This window comes from Cotesia glomerata, linkage group LG1 (assembly GCF_020080835.1).
Source record: "Cotesia glomerata isolate CgM1 linkage group LG1, MPM_Cglom_v2.3, whole genome shotgun sequence".
Lineage (NCBI taxonomy): Eukaryota > Metazoa > Arthropoda > Insecta > Hymenoptera > Braconidae > Cotesia > Cotesia glomerata.
The window spans coordinates 251293-268029 of NC_058158.1; the positions used below are offsets into that span (position 1 = coordinate 251293).

Below are 16737 nucleotides of genomic sequence, written 5' to 3' on the forward strand. Positions count from 1 at the left end.
AATTGATTGAAAAATTTTGTTCTGATAAATGAATAAATAAATAATGAACCTGTTTTGGCAAATAAAAAAGCTGCATACGCTCCAAATATCGTGGTATATACAAATTGAAAGGCTGTAACAGTGAATAAGAAATTATACTGAGATTTAATAATAAATAAATAAATAAATAAAATAAGTTAACGTACTGGATAGTATGACAGCACTCTTGAGCTCCATGCCAACTTTTGTTCTTTCAACAACATGATGAAAGTGAGCGACTCCAAAGAATAACGGACATATAAAAATGGCAGTAGTCGGACTAAAGCATTGTAATAACAATGGTAACATACATGCCCTGAAGGTCCATTCTTCACTCAATGGAGCAACCACTAGATTTCTCCACCAAATCAAGGTTCTAGCATTTCCTATCCAATACATTGGCTCTAAAGTGTTGAGAAAAAAATAAGAAAAAAAAAATTACAAAATTACAAAATTTGTTATTTGCTTTTCGGAAGATTTGAGTGTACGTACATCTATACTGACCCACGTACAATTTCCATTGACCATTGAGTCCTTGAAGACAAAGTGGTCCTAAGAATAAGATCATTGTCAGAATTAGTGGTATAAAAATTGCCTGAAGTAATCCTGACCACTTAAGACCCAGCAATTCCCAAATTGTTACCTAGAAAATATTTATTATGTAATTTTTTAGAATATAATTATAAAAAAATAATATTTCTATCGACTGGATACCTTTTCAAGCACTTTATTACTCATTCCAAAGTATAAAAATACTGGAGATATCAGAGCCATGATGAACACACTAAAAAATCTTTTTTTTATTGTACTCGAGTGTTCTCTGTAATAAAATAAAATAAATAATCATTTTATATTTAATGGATAGAACATGAAATGTCCAGCATTGATTAAATTTTTTTTTTTAATATCAGAGCTTTGATTTTTAATTTCAAGTAGATAGAATAAAATCCGAAGTGCGTCGCTGCTGCCGCGGTATTTAACCGGAAAATTTTTAATTTATTAAGGGAGAATAAACGTGGGATCGGAGCTAAAAAAGATCCACACATTGGAGCTTGGAGCACACTCATCTCGTATTAGTTTCCGACATACCAAACATAAGTTAGTGTGTGTGTGTGTGTGTGTGTGTGTGACGATACACATGAAAAAGTAATGTAGTAGGATGGTGGATAGTAGATCTGATCTCTCTTTCTTTTTCTCTTTTTCTCTCTACTCCTCTCCAAGCTCCAAGTCATTCAATCATTCATGCCTCGGTTCTATTCAGTCATTACCGAACAAACTAAGCACTATTTTTCCTTGATACTCGAAACTCCATAGACGTATCTAGCACATAGTTTACCTCAACAATCTCCGGTGGGAATTAATTCCACCGACTTATCAAAAACACAACCACCACCCAATTTATATTTATAAGTTTATAAGGATATATTAATAAAAATAGTGACAGTTAAAAATAAATCTATGAGCATAAAGGAGGTTATTTTAAAAATATATAATAAATAATAAATAAATAAATAAATAAATAAAAAATTATGTACCTGGTGTGTGGTGAACTCCATACATATAAACTTGCGACATATGTAATTGATAGCAATAAACATGACAGTATAGCATAAATACAGCGATATTGGTTATTATTATTTAGTTCTTGTGTCTCCATAACGTTTATGCATTAATATACTCTCTTATTCTCTCTTTGGTCGTTAAAAACCCGTCGAGTTGGTAAACCTGAAAGACATTAGGATATTTTACTCACTACTAATTCTCCTCTCTCCTCTTTTAGTGTATATATGTGTATTAATATGTATTATCACAGAGAGGGTGAATTTTAAGTGTAAGGGTTAGATGTACTTACGTGTGTGTATATATGTTAAAGCGATTCGCGAGTCGCGACAGTAGTAGCTGGTATAGTAGTAGCAGCTTCAACCAGAGTAAGAGGCAGTAAGAGGCAGTAAGAGGGCTGTTGAACAAGAGCAAGGAGGACAGCTTGATTTAAAATTGTGTGTGAAAGAGTGTGTAGAAATTTAAACTACACTCTCAAGTCTGGACTAGTGTCTGCAACTCTGCAGTGTTGTGTATACATACAAGTGATGCATGGTTGATATATAATACTAATGCTGGTACAACAAGAGTAACAGTGACAGCAGAGAGTAGAGCGCCAGATGACAAGGACAGAAATCAGCTGGTAGTGGTTAAAGAACAAGGAGAAAAGGCAGCTGCGCTTGCGCATGAGTTATCCAGTCCGGCAGAACAGCGAACAGTGAACACCGTCAATGAGAAGATGGCCGCTGTGTTCGGTGGAAGTGTCGCCATTGTTTAGTGTTTTAATTTGTTGTTAATAACCGAGTGTGTGTTGAGGATCGTTTATTTATTTTGGGAACTTAAACCGACGGAGAAGATGCCGAGTGCACCGTTCAGTTCCTCACGTAATTACGTTAGACGTTCCAGAAGGAGGACTGCCAACAGGATTCCTCTGCCATCAAGAACATCATCGGGTAAGAGAGAAGAGAATACAATTCTCTGAGTGAGTTGATTCTGAGAGAGTGAGACGAGACCAGTTAAGAGTATCCTATCCGTGTCGAGTCAACTGTTGGTGTTCTTTCTGTACTGCTCCGTTGATCCGTTGCTTCGTTTCGTTCCCACAGAATTTATACAACACCAGCCAACCAATATTATACATTTATACATCTCGTATATTGCGCACCTGTCGTCATTATTAAAATACTTTTAATAATTTAATCCTTTTACTTTATTATTATTATTATTATTATTATTATTAATCAAGTTTAAAAAACTATTTGTCTTCATAGCATTAAAGAATAGTTTAAAAATCAGTCTGCAAGTTTTGACATACCAAATGTCAAGCCGCGATTTATTTTCTCTCTCCCACACACCCTCGTCCTTCACCCCCTTTACCCGTCCTTTGTCCATTGACCCACGACCCTTCTTAGGACGTGTACACCGTCAGCAGCCAGCCAGTCAGCCAGCGGTAAACCTTCTCATCCGACCAACGTCTGCTGGCTGCTGCTATTGCTGCTTTTCTCTTAACTTGTCCAGCCGATCGTATATACGCGTATGCTCAACCTAAGTCTGTGGCCTAAAAACGCCCTGATGATAGCCCCATGCCCGTTTCCTCTTTCATTTTTCGACGCCTTAGGCCTCATTTTTTAATAATTCACATTCTCACGTCTCTTTATCCTTCTCATACTAAATTTTATCTATTGATTTAACTGGAAATTTTTGTTTCTTCTTTTCCTTATTCTTTTTATGCTATGTATCGTTTATTTTAAGGTAGTAAATACTGGTTGGCTCCGAAACTCTGATGCTGGTATACTGTACGGTATTTTTTGTCGAATCATTCGTTGTGTGTATGTGTGTATAAATAAATTCTTGATGTGTATAACAATCTATTAATTTTATTAATGTAAAATTAATGTGACCGCCATGATGATCATTTAATTGATGATAATAATTGGATCAAGTCTACATTGATAATGACGTGAGATTACGTGAGAATAGTGCAATTTCTTTATTGATAAATGAATTAAAACATTTAGCAAGCATCGGACAACAACTGGTTCTTTAAATTGTCATTCAGTATATTTTAATGATGCATCAATGAATTAGCATAACATTATCCATATGTCATTTATTTTTAAACATTACAATAAAATTATTATTAAAAAAAAAAAAAAAAACAAAAAAATATTAATGAAACAAAATGTCAATAATTATTTTTTAAATTGTCATCAGTTGCTCTTTGACATAGTCGACGAGAGTTATCAGTCGATAATTTTTCAATATAGACCAAGAATTCAATTATGTTCTATCCACTTTTGCTTCATCCATCAGAGTTGAAAAAAAAAAAAAAAAAAAAAAAAAAAAATTAATATAAAAGGGTAAAAAAACCTGGAGTAAAAATAAAATGACAATAATTAATTTTCAGTTGAACCATGTGATCTTCTTTGTCCAGCGTCGAACCCAATGCCATTGAGCGGTGGAGGAGCCGGTGGAGCTCGTGGATCGTCACCAAGTGTTTCAGGCGTAGCAGCCCCCTCACCCTCGCCAAACCATTCACACTCATCGCCGTATGACCTGAGACGGAAAAGCCCACCACATCCGGATCCAGCACCAGGTTCCAGTTCGGCATTACCTCCTCAGGGTGGGAGTAGCATCGTTGCTGCACTTGGTTCCTTTTCTCTGCCAGCGAGAAAACGACCCAGACGAACATGCTCACTGTCAACCGATGGTAAGCTACTCATTAATTTATTATTTATTTTAATTCTTATCGTAATTATTATTGTCATCAATTATATGATAACTACATTACTTGAGGAAAAGTATTTATGGTATTTACTATCATTGTTTTTATTATTATCTTTAGTCAACATTAATTACCTAATAATTGTAGTTGATGATGATAGTAAATAAAGTAAAATAAAAACATAAATCAATATATATATATATATGGATGTATGTATGTATGTATGAATCATAGGTACCAACACGAACACAGCGGCACACTATCTCTTGTATGAACTCCCAGACGAGGTGTTGCTGACGATATTCAATTTCTTCCTGGAAATAGACCTATGCCGTATGTCACAAGTTTGCAAACGTTTTCAAGCAATCGCCAACGATACTGAACTTTGGAAATCACTCTATCAGCAAGTATATCAATATGACTTGCCGCTATTTAATCCAGCACCCTGTAAATTTGAATTTGTATCGCCGGATGACTCTGATTATCCAAATCCCTGGAAGGAAAGTTTTCGACAGCTGTATCGAGGAGTTCACGTAAGACCTGGTTTTCAAGATCTTAAATTTAAGGGTAGAAATTTGCCATACTTTAACACTGTACAAGGAGCTCTTGATTACGTTGATGAGTACAGAAGTAATAATGGAAATAACACGGCAAGTGGGAGCACCAGTAGCACTTCCAGTCAAAACAGTAATGCCTCATCTTCAACGTCAAATAGTCAAAATAATGGTTGCGCTAACATCGCTACACTATTTCCAGAGGATGCGCCTCAACATATTATTTTCTTACACGCTGGTACATATCGTGGCGAGTTTCTCGTTATTGACAGTGACGTTGCGCTTATTGGAGCTGCTCCTGGCAATGTTGCTGAGTCGGTAATTCTCGAACGTGAAAGTGAATCCACGATGATGTTTGTTGAGGGAGCTAAACGTGCATACGCTGGACATCTTACTTTAAAATTCACACCGGATGTAACCAGTACAGTGCCCCATCACAAACATTATTGTCTTGAAATAGGAGAAAATTGCAGTCCTACGATAGATCACTGTATAATTCGAAGTTCCAGTGCCGGTAAGTAAATACTTAAAAAAATTAAAAATTATTTTATTTTAATTTAATTTATTTGTTTAATCTGTCGAGCAGTGGGTGCAGCTGTCTGTGTATCCGGTGGCGGTGCAAATCCAATAGTTAAGAATTGCGACATTTCAGACTGTGAAAATGTCGGGCTTTATGTTACTGACCACGCACAAGGTACCTACGAGGATAATGAAATATCTCGGAATGCTCTTGCCGGTATTTGGGTAAAAAATTACGCAAATCCAATAATGCGACGGAATCACATACATCACGGTCGTGATGTTGGTATATTCACATTCGATAATGGACTTGGTTACTTTGAGGGTAATGACATTCACAACAATCGTATTGCCGGTTTTGAAGTTAAGGCAGGCGCAAATCCCACAGTTACCCAATGTGAAATTCATCATGGTCAAACTGGTGGTATTTATGTTCACGAGAATGGTCTTGGCCAATTTATTGACAACAAAATTCATTCGAATAATTTTGCTGGTGTTTGGATAACTTCTAATTCGAATCCAACTATACGTCGTAATGAAATTTACAACGGTCATCAAGGTGGTGTTTACATATTTGGTGAGGGTAGAGGTTTGATTGAGCATAACAATATTTACGGGAATGCTCTTGCTGGTATTCAAATACGAACCAATTCAGATCCAATTGTTAGACACAATAAAATTCATCACGGTCAACACGGTGGTATTTATGTTCATGAAAAAGGGCAAGGGCTTATAGAAGAAAATGAAGTTTATGCAAATACTTTGGCTGGTGTTTGGATCACTACTGGATCGACGCCGATATTAAGGAGAAATCGAATTCACAGCGGCAAACAAGTTGGTGTTTATTTTTATGATAATGGACATGGGAAACTTGAAGACAATGATATCTTTAATCACCTGTACTCAGGAGTACAAATAAGGTAATTTATTCAATCCTCATGATAGTACTTGTCTTGCTTAATTATTAACAATTTTACATTATAGTAGCAATAGTAGTAATAATTTTTATTTAAACGATACATATATATATATATATACATTGGTACGATTTCGATTAACAGGACTGGAAGTAATCCCGTTATTCGAGGAAACAAGATATGGGGTGGCCAAAATGGCGGTGTCCTCGTATACAACAGTGGTCTGGGGTTACTCGAGCAGAACGAAATATTCGATAACGCTATGGCTGGCGTTTGGATAAAGACAGACAGTAATCCAACCCTCAAGAGGAACAAAATATTCGATGGGCGGGATGGTGGGATATGTATATTCAACGGCGGTAAAGGTACGTCACTCGAATTTTAAATTTATTTATTCTTCTCTTCATCTCATATCATCGATTGCACTTTTAATTGCTTTTTTAATTAGTTACGAGTCTTTTTTTTTTTTTTTTTTTTTTTTTATTACCTATCCATCTTTATACATGGATAATAATGATTTCATTTTTTTTTTTTTTATTATTCTATCAGGAATTCTGGAGGAAAACGATATTTTCCGTAATGCTCAAGCCGGAGTACTTATATCAACGCAATCGTACCCAGTATTGAGGAGAAACCGTATATTCGATGGACTTGCTGCCGGTGTAGAAATAACTAATAATGCAACTGCAACTTTAGAGTTTAATCAAATTTTTAATAATCGATTTGGAGGATTATGTTTAGCAAGTGGAGTTCAGCCAACTTCAAGAGGTAACTTATAATTTTATAAAAGTTTATTCAGTTATTTAAATTTATTATAATAACTTTTATTTTATTTTAACATTATAGGTAATAAAATATTCAGTAATCAAGACGCTGTAGAAAAGGCCGTTGAAAACGGTCAATGCTTGTATAAAATATCATCATACACGTCGTTTCCGATGCACGACTTCTATCGCTGTCAAACGTGCAACACAACTGATAGAAATGCTATTTGTGTCAACTGCATAAAAACTTGTCATGCTGGCCACGATGTTGAGTTTATAAGACACGATAGGTAACATCACTAATAATGCTTTTAATTATTATACTTTTGTATTTATAAATTGATAAAATAAATCAATATTTAAATATAATATTAAACAATTTGTAGATTCTTTTGTGACTGTGGTGCAGGAACGTTAAGTAATCAATGCCAGCTTCAGGGTGAGCCTACGCAAGATACTGACACGTTGTACGATAGTGCTGCACCTATGGAGTCGCATACACTTATGGTCAACTAGGAATTAACTTAATAAATAATATTAAAAATAATAATTACGGTAATAAATAATTACAAGTAAAAGTATAACAGGAAAAAAAAAAAAAAAAAAAAGAATAAAAACAAAAAAAAAGGAAACAAAAGGATAAACAATCAAATCATCACGGAATTGTGCGTCTTGAACGTGATTGCAAACAACATCACGGTAATCAGTAACTGAATTTTTTATTAAGCGTAATTTTTTTTATTATTTTATGATATATTAATTATCATAATAATTATATAATAATAATTATAATAATTAATGCGTATCATTAAGATATTTTTCATTTTAATTCATCTCGATCATCTATTTTTTCGTCGTTATCGTCATTATAAGTATTTTTTCATCATCATTGTTATTATATATATCATTAATATTATTATTATAACGTGAAGGTAGTAGTTATTAATAATTATTATGTCATTTGTCCCATATTTCATAATAAATTATGAAAAATTGAAGAAAAAAAAAAAAAAAAAAAAATTTTAAAAAAGTTTAAAAACTAGGCAAAAATCTAATTAACAAAACAAAATATCAATCATAGTGCTATTTTATTTCTCACTTAACATCAATTGTATAATATTGAATTGAATCTCTCTCATTAAAATTTTTGGCACTACCCCAATTAAGTTAATGCGTGCCTGCGATTTATTTTGAATACCGAGAGAGAAATACACCGAGAATGCTGATAATAAATTAATATAAGGGATCGATCCCATAGTTGTGTCGATTTGTTTTATATATGTCCAATCGTTCTTGCGTGCTCATGCGATTGCGTCAGTGTCTGTGAGAACACCTAAACTAATTTAATTATAAATAATAATAATAATAATAATAATAATAATAATAATAATAATAATATCAACTTGCAATCTTTCGCGGTCGTTATATTGTTTTTAATAATTTTTTTGTTCATTGTTTTGTTTAAAAATGATTAATTAATTAATCATCAATAGTATTTGATGAGCTAGCAAAAACATCGTATTGAGCCAATATTATGTATAAATACACTGCCACAATTGTAAATTGGGTAAAAGATTTAAAGAAGAAACAAAAAATGACTAATCAATTGATTAAATCGGGAAGTGTTTAGTACATAAACTCTTTTAACGAAAGTTGTTCCCGGTTATTGATAATGATAAATGAGATTGAACGAGCGAGATTACGCGCACACTCGTGGATGTTTGGAGGAATGAATGATTGATTAATGAAAAAAGTCAATTTTAAATAGTCGTATTTAAAATTAAAAATGTATTTAATACATTACTTGTGATTATATATTGACGTTTTCAAAATAATTGGGACTATTTTTTAAATTCATTAAAATAAGTCATTTTTATCGAAAGTTTTTTTTATTGATATTTTTTTATTTACTTTCGATAAAAAATAAAAAAAAAAAAAAAATTATTTAATAAGCTACGATTGATATTAAATCGTAAATAAATTTTTTAATATTATAAGTTAGTCCCAGATATGTTTAATGTGTTTACTGTAATGCGGTTTATACATTTGGAGTAATCAAAATAAATGATAAAAATGTCAACGCGTGTGAAAAAAAATCTGCGGATGATGATGTATAATCGTACATGCGTTTAAAAAAGTCACGCAACAGTAAAAAAAAAAGCTAAACTAAGTCAGAAATTGAGCAAAATAAATACATTGATAGCAAATTGGATCTAATTTTCTTATTATAACGAAGATTTAAAATAATGTGATGGTCCTAAACTGCCTAGGGGTAAAGTGCATAATAAAATTAAAAAAAAAAAAAAAAAAAAAAATTAAGAATAAGTTTTTGATAAGAATAACGAAAGGAAAAAAAAAATAAACATACTCTTCGTACATTTATACACGGCATACTACTGTATATCAGTTATTAAAAAATAAATAATAATAATAATGACGCGAGCGAGATGAGACTGTGTGGCTTTTGAATTTTTACTTTTCCTATTAATTGTATTTTTTAAAAGTTATTTTTATCCACCGGAAGAACAAATGACAGGGTGGAACAAAAAAATTTAGTGAATACGAGAACTATCCTCGGGTAGAATACTTTTTTGCTTCTGTCAATTACGCTACATCTCGATTCTCGTTCGCGTTGAATAACTTTTTTTAAATAATTTCAACTTTATACCCAGTGTAATTCTATTATTAATATTTTTTAAATTATTACTTAGGTACATATAATAAATTTCATTTATATATATTATTTTTAAAAGCCTTCGGCATAACAATAACAAACTTTTTAAAATTTCACTGATGGTTAGCACTCAGATTTTGATATGTTTGTTATGAAACTAGTTAGTAAAAAATTATTATTATTATTTTATTATTAATATTACGTTTGTTTAAAATTATTATTACGTGACTCTGATGATTTTTTAGTGTGAATACTCTCGAGAGACAGACATGTTATCAGATGAAAAAAAGAAATGTTAATTTAAAATTATTAATCCGACATCAATCTGATTCACGTAACTGTAGGTGATTTTTAAATGGACTCAAGTTATTCCGTGTGGTTGGCTTGTTTTTATTCGTGTTTTATTATATTATTATTATTATTATTATTATTATTATTATTACTATTAAAATGTTGTCCCGATGCGACAAATCGATCGGGTGGTTATGTTTTTTTTTTTTTTTAATTTTTTTTGAGACCAGTCACTGATAAAAAAAAATTGTATAAAATGTGATAAGTGTGTCATCGCACGAAATGACTGTTATTAATTTGTTATTATCACGCAATTCAATACTACTATCATATTTTGTCATTTGTTCACCAATTGTGACGGCTCATGCGTATATACTCGTACCCTACTACTGTATATGCATATAAATATATAATACCATTATTAACGTTCTCGTTCTCACATTTATACCGACACAAATGTATGACGCGGTTAAATTTTATATACTCTGTATGAAATCACAGATATGTTTCGCTCAGTCTGACATAAAAAAAAAACTCGGTGATCTGCGGCATTTCCTTCGATTTTTTATTTTTATTTATTTTACGACTTAAATACCAACGCTGCAGTTGCTCTTATTATAATTATTGCATACTCTTTTTACCGTGATTTTGACATTATTGCGTTTTGAATAATGATACTGAAGTTGGCTAACAATTGTCAATTTTTTTTTATTTTTATAACAAATAAATTACAATAAAAAAATTCTTTAAAAAAATTTTCACTAATTTTTATTAATTTTTACATGTGCAATTTTTTAATTAAAATTTTTTTATAATAATTTAATTGCTATAAAATTATAAAAAAAATTCCTTATGTTTGTCAACTTGAGTGTCATTTTTAAGAGTGTTTATTATCATGCTACAGCCATTTTTAAAAGTATCACAGAGTTAATTAATAAAATCAGAATAACATTTACATTTTTTGATCTTCCTACATTATGATCTACTAATAATATACATTCCCATCAAACCATTTGCATTTTATTATTTCCTTTTATTTATTTATTTCATTTTTTTGGGCATTAAAATGCCATTAATCTAGAAATGAGACTCGTATGATTATAAACTTTAATTAATCTGAATATTAATGATAAAAAGAGAAAATGAAATTTTAAAAAATAAACTTCTATAAATAATACTTCAGTGGGTATGTACGAATATATAATATGACTGTAGCATGACTTAACACTGTTGTATGTATTTTAAAATTATTAGATTTTTTTCAATAGATTAGTTTTAATTAACGTGAGTCTGTTCGGTTTAAATTGTCCATTTTATTTAAATATTTGTTTTTAAGTTTTTTCCTATTTTTTTTATGTACCTCGCGAAAACTATTGGCTTTATACGAGGTCAACAGCAAACAAAAAAGCCTCTGAACTAACCAACCTGTTAATTGATAAAAATAAAGTTATAAAAAAAAAAAAAAAGAATAAAAAATAATCGATTAACTGCTGTAAAACTAAAATAAATAAAAACAATAATATTTTTTAATAATTAAATATTATTGCAAATGTATTAAGTCTAAAGAAACAATTAAGACTGTAATTATTAAATAGTATTCTCCGAAAAAAATATTTAACAAAATTAATAATAATAACAAAAACAAACTAACCGAATTATAAATTAATAATTGCTTTTAAACTGCCTTTTGTTTGACGCGTCGTACATCTTTTATCTCATCTCCCATCATCATCTTCATCATCATCATCATCATCATCATCATCATCCACATTATATTAATTAGATAATGTTTATCTTATATTTTCTATAATATTAATCGTACCTATTGTAAATGACGTTATTTAAGAAAAAAAAAAAAAACTTAGGAAAATTAAAATACAATTATATTAAATTTACGTCGATATCATGTCATTTGTAATTTTTTTTTCTTTTTTTTTTTTTTTACGTCAATTCATACTTGCCATTACTACCGTATAGTTGCCATAGTTTTTTTTTTGTCTATTCGTACTCTAATTTTACTATTATTATTATTATTATTTTATCGAATAATTTTTGTTTGTTTAATTGAATGAATAAACGATATGAAATACAGCAAAATATTGTGCATCATATTTATACACGCGTCCACGAGTAAATAAAAAATGGTTGAATAAATAATAACGTATGAAAGAACAATAGAAAGTGAAAGAAAATGACAAGGCATAAAATAAAATTTCATGTTCACTTTTATTCTGTACATAATTAATCTGTAGACACTATTTCTTCACGACATTTTAACTATTATATTATATATAATAAATATAAATATAATAGTAATCACACATGCGAGATCTATATATAAATAAATAACCATTACTTTAAGTACATATAACGTATCGATTATATTATTATTATTATTATTGAAAAATACAAAAAAATTCTATATTAATTAATATTTTTATTTTTTTATCCTTTAGATCATTTATTTTATTTTTATCCAAATAATTAGAAGAATAGTGAAGGTGTTGTATGACTTTGAAGTTAGCAGACACTTGACAATTTTTTATTTTATTATTTAACAAACAAATTTGTACAAAAAATTTTTTAAAAATTTATTTATTAAATATCTGGTAAATTAATTTTTATAGGTGTTATTTATAGAAGTGTACAGTGGATCGAGGAATCCAATCCAGCAATAATTAAAAGGCTATTCAAAATTTAGATAGTGACTCATGAGATGTTGGTGTCTATAGTGATGATATATAAATAAATAATTATTAATAGTTAGAGCCGTAAATAAAGGTATAACTAAATGAATAAATATTTAATATAAATTTTACGAAAGTTTGGTGAGTGCCGGCACGTGTACTACTCAATAATCCACGGGTGCTTTTATCAGCGCGGTGTGCGTGAACAGTTTAATGAAATTCAAACGATGAATTAATAATATTAAAGAATCAAAAAAGGTTACTTGAATGCTGATAATAAAACGCAAAATGTGTTAATCCACTGAAAAATCTCACATCGATTTATCGAGTAAAGTTTTAATTATTCATTTGTTTAAATATTAACTGCTTCATTTTATTTATAGATACAAAATATTTCCATTATCTGTCTTTTTTTGTTTGATAAATAATTCTTAAATATTTGGAAAACATTTTTTTACTTATCTTTTATAAATTTAATATTGGAATTAAAAATTTAAAACTATAAAAACAAATTTGGTGTTAAAGAAGACGATAAAACGTTTCTTAATAAATAATTCAAGTGAAGAAATAAAACCTATAAAACCTAGGGACAAAATGATTAATTTTTAAATAGCACAGTTCAGGCAGGCCTATATTAAGATACTTAAATAAACAATAATAATAATAATAATAATAATCAGCTTTGTAGTACATTTAACCATTTAATAATAAAGTCGTTTTGTTGAATTGTACAAAAAAATTTTTATTAATTAAGATAGTGTCTTAAAGGCGATTCAGGCAACATTTTTAATTGAATAGAAACAGTAAGAAGTAGATAAAGTAAAAAAGAAAAAAATGAATTGACTCTTGACTCTTCCACATAATTTAGATCGCATCGGAGATCCGTTAAAAAATCTAATTTAAAGTCTTCCGAAGTGTCAGCATAAAAAATATTAAAAAAAAAAAAAACTCAACACTGCCTATTGCAAACTCCAACAGCAAAATAATAATTATAATAATAACGATAATGATATGAATAGTTGTAGTGTAATAATAATTAAATGATTAAAAGCATATAATGTTAAATCTTGATGCGATCGTGTGCAAAAGTCGACGCATGTCAAATTAATTTTAATAAATAACTATTAAGCAGTTTAATAACAATGATAATACTGAAAATTTGCCTGTATTACCTTGTAATAAAATATATATGTACTATACATGACTTTTAAACGCACTGACTGTTAATTACTGTAAGAAAAATTTTATTTAATACTTTATTTATTAAAACTTTTATCTCGAGCAAATCTAAAACAAAAATAATAATAATAATCATGATGAAAATTAAATTAGCCGACATTTGAAAATTTTTATAATTTATTTTATTGAAAAATAATTTTTAAAAAATTTTCACATGTAGAAAATTTTAAAAAATATACGTGGAATTTTTTAAAAATAGTTTTTTAGTTCTAATTTTTAATTAATAAAAAAAAATCAAAAATTGTTGAATGTCGGCTAACTTAATTTTCATATAATCATGGGGGTAAAATAGTACACAAATTTAATGATTTAATGAAGATAAAAAGAAGCAAGAGTAAAATGTTAAATTAGTGCCATTATAGGTTTAGTAATAAATGAGCTGTGTGAGTGCGAGTGTTGAATTGACAAAGAGAAACAGATGAACGAGATGTGATGACTGGTAAAACAAAAAAAAAAAAAATAAAAAAATAAAAAAGTTAAAAGGAAAATGATGAAAAGAAGAAAAACCCAAAGGGGAGAGAAAGTGAAGACGATCAATAGAATGCTCAAGAGGTGAATTCTTAGGTAAGAGGGTACTATACGAGAATTGTGTCGAAATTTTTTTTTTCTTTTTCAGTAAACAATGTAGATGATGACATAATAACAAAAATAAATCCAGTAAAGGGAAAAACATGATTTGACAAAAAAAACAACCAAATGTAAAATCAATGACAATATACAATAAAAGGTGAATTGTTGATTAATACGCAATTTAATAATTTAATAATTAATAATTTGCCTGGAGATTGGTTTTATAAACGAATTTCTGTATGTTTGCTCTTAATTTTATTTCGAGCTTTGTTTATTCTTTTAATATTCTGAAAATAACAATAATAATAGTAATAAATAAAAAGGACTGTGGCCATGTCGATGTTGGCTGATAAATATACATACTTGAATGTATACGACGATCAAATAGAGTTTGATAAACAAAAAAAAAAAAATAAATAAAAAAAACGAAGGTAACAGAAAAGAAGAAAAAATAATAAATGATTGAGAGATTAAAATTTTTTCAGGTATATTGTGTGAACTGTATTGTATTTTTCCCTTGTATACACATTAACTCGTACTGAAAATCTAGTAAAAGAAAAGATGATGAAAAAAGAAAACAAAAACAACTAAAGTCGAGAATAAAAGTGGGGCAATTAATGAGAGAGATTCCTCATCTGTTAATAATCTTACGTGACACGTGTTTGTAATAGTAGTGAATGAGAGGGAGGGAGAAAAAGAAATGAAATTGATGAGAATAGTGTGAAGGAAGAAAGGAAAAATAAGATGTTATTATTTTTCATTCATTTCAATCATTATTATTAATGAATAAATTAATTGAATTGAATTGAATTTAATTAAATAAAATAAAATTAAACGATTATCAAAAGAAATAAAATGAAAAACCGTATATATTATTATTATTAAATGCCACAAAATAATATGTATGCTGTAAACGTCACTTAAAAATATAATTATCAAAAAATAAAAATACCAGGTCATGTTACTTACTTATTTATAGCCAAACTCGTAACTCGTGTCTAGTATTGCATTTCATGTTCATTAGTCATTACTGCCATTAGATATTAAATTAGATAAGTTATTGATATATCCTCTTCTGAGTACAAAGCATCGTATATCTTGTATAATATAATAATAATAATAATAATAATAATAATAGTGGTAGATCGCTAAACGATTCATATATATATATATATATAATGTAATATGTAACCAACTAAACCGATGGATTTAAAATTATAAAACGGTATTACCTCAGACAGAATATTTTACCGTGACACTTGAGCGATTTTTAATCTGGTTAATACAAGCAACCAACCAGACAAAAAATAACAAAAGCTCGGCCACAAAAAATATATAAAGAATAAAAGGTATATACGTCTGAGGAAAATAAAGCACAGTGACATCGAAAAGTAAAGCAGGGTAACGCGATCATCGTAAGTCACATCAAGAGTCTCGTACTCTGGCACTCTACTGTATGCTATATAGATAGATAGATCTATTGTGTATCAGCTAACTGGTTAGTATCGGTACCTACATGTCGCCTCATTTTTAATATATTTTTGTTCCTATTTTGTTTAGTTCTATATCCATCTATCTAGCTATCGTTTTATTTTTTCAGGTGAAACTTGCAACTGCAACACTTGAGAGTTCTTTCTGGGTTCCGGCTATCGATCTATCGTGGGTCACGCTAATTTATCGATACCACCCTACGCTCTCGACTTTGTTCGTGGTAATCGGCACATTTATCTCTCGTTACCGTGTACTGTGCACTCTGTACACTCTGTAGACTCTGTAGTGTACCTGTGCCTGACCCCATGTACATTGACTCCTTTCTCAACTCATCTACATGCTGATCGAGCATGCACAATACGTAACGAGTGTAACTAAACGTGCCCTACCACATATCACACATATATAACATCCAACATTCTCGGCATTATTCTACCATTCACAGCGACATTTTCCCATTTTTAATTTAGTTAAAATTAAAATAATAGAACGACGTTTATAGAGCTCCGCACTCTATTTCAATACCGTCTAAATATAAAAGGAGCTTGAAGGAAGAAGAAAAAAAAACCCTGAGCGGAAAAGTAGCAGAGGCTAGCTGGGTAATTCCATTACACAGAGATTCAAATAATATCGTCAAGTACGATACGCTTTTATACGTTTATCGATTCGTTAGCCCCTTTTCGCCTTTGGAACCTTCGCCACCCACTTTTCCTCTACTATACTTCACCCCTTTTTATCTTTCTCTCTTTCTC

General features: G+C 29.9%; 3 protein-coding genes across 7 annotated transcripts in view; 1 reads left to right on the top strand and 2 right to left on the bottom strand.

The window, feature by feature from the left end:
- The window catches only part of LOC123275164 (CAAX prenyl protease 2), a 2589-nt gene extending 625 nt beyond the window's left edge, over window positions 1-1964 (bottom strand). The window contains exons 1-6 of the mRNA XM_044743102.1: window positions 1871-1964; window positions 1554-1743; window positions 733-838; window positions 523-661; window positions 186-422; window positions 50-112 (exon numbers count right to left, since the gene is read on the bottom strand). Of these exons, the coding sequence (XP_044599037.1) occupies window positions 50-112; window positions 186-422; window positions 523-661; window positions 733-838; window positions 1554-1675 (667 nt within the window). The 5' untranslated portion in view covers window positions 1676-1743; window positions 1871-1964. The remainder of the gene's footprint in view (window positions 1-49; window positions 113-185; window positions 423-522; window positions 662-732; window positions 839-1553; window positions 1744-1870) is intronic.
- Window positions 1-6391, bottom strand: part of LOC123275166 (frataxin homolog, mitochondrial) — a 17799-nt gene extending 11408 nt beyond the window's left edge. Inside the window, exon 1 of the mRNA XM_044743104.1 lies at window positions 6373-6391. The gene's annotated coding sequence lies outside the window, so the exon portion shown is untranslated. The remainder of the gene's footprint in view (window positions 1-6372) is intronic.
- Window positions 1109-16539, top strand: LOC123275157 (F-box only protein 11). Of its 5 annotated transcripts, XR_006511644.1 has the most exons (10): window positions 2276-2510; window positions 3962-4264; window positions 4514-5347; window positions 5420-6272; window positions 6414-6634; window positions 6819-7037; window positions 7116-7323; window positions 7420-7732; window positions 15732-15992; window positions 16095-16539. XR_006511644.1 is itself a non-coding variant. In XM_044743091.1 (9 exons), exons 2-9 carry the CDS (start codon window positions 2414-2416, stop codon window positions 7547-7549), a joined length of 2865 nt encoding a protein of 954 aa, XP_044599026.1. In that variant the 5' UTR covers window positions 1109-1146; window positions 2362-2413; the 3' UTR covers window positions 7550-8617. The 5 variants fall into 5 exon arrangements, 3 of the variants coding, with proteins under 3 accessions (XP_044599026.1, XP_044599025.1, XP_044599027.1); XM_044743091.1 differs by lacking the exons at window positions 15732-15992; window positions 16095-16539 and adding an exon at window positions 1109-1146 and having other exon boundaries at window positions 2362-2510; window positions 7420-8617; XR_006511643.1 differs by lacking the exon at window positions 15732-15992.
- The last annotated feature ends 198 nt before the right edge of the window (window positions 16540-16737 follow it).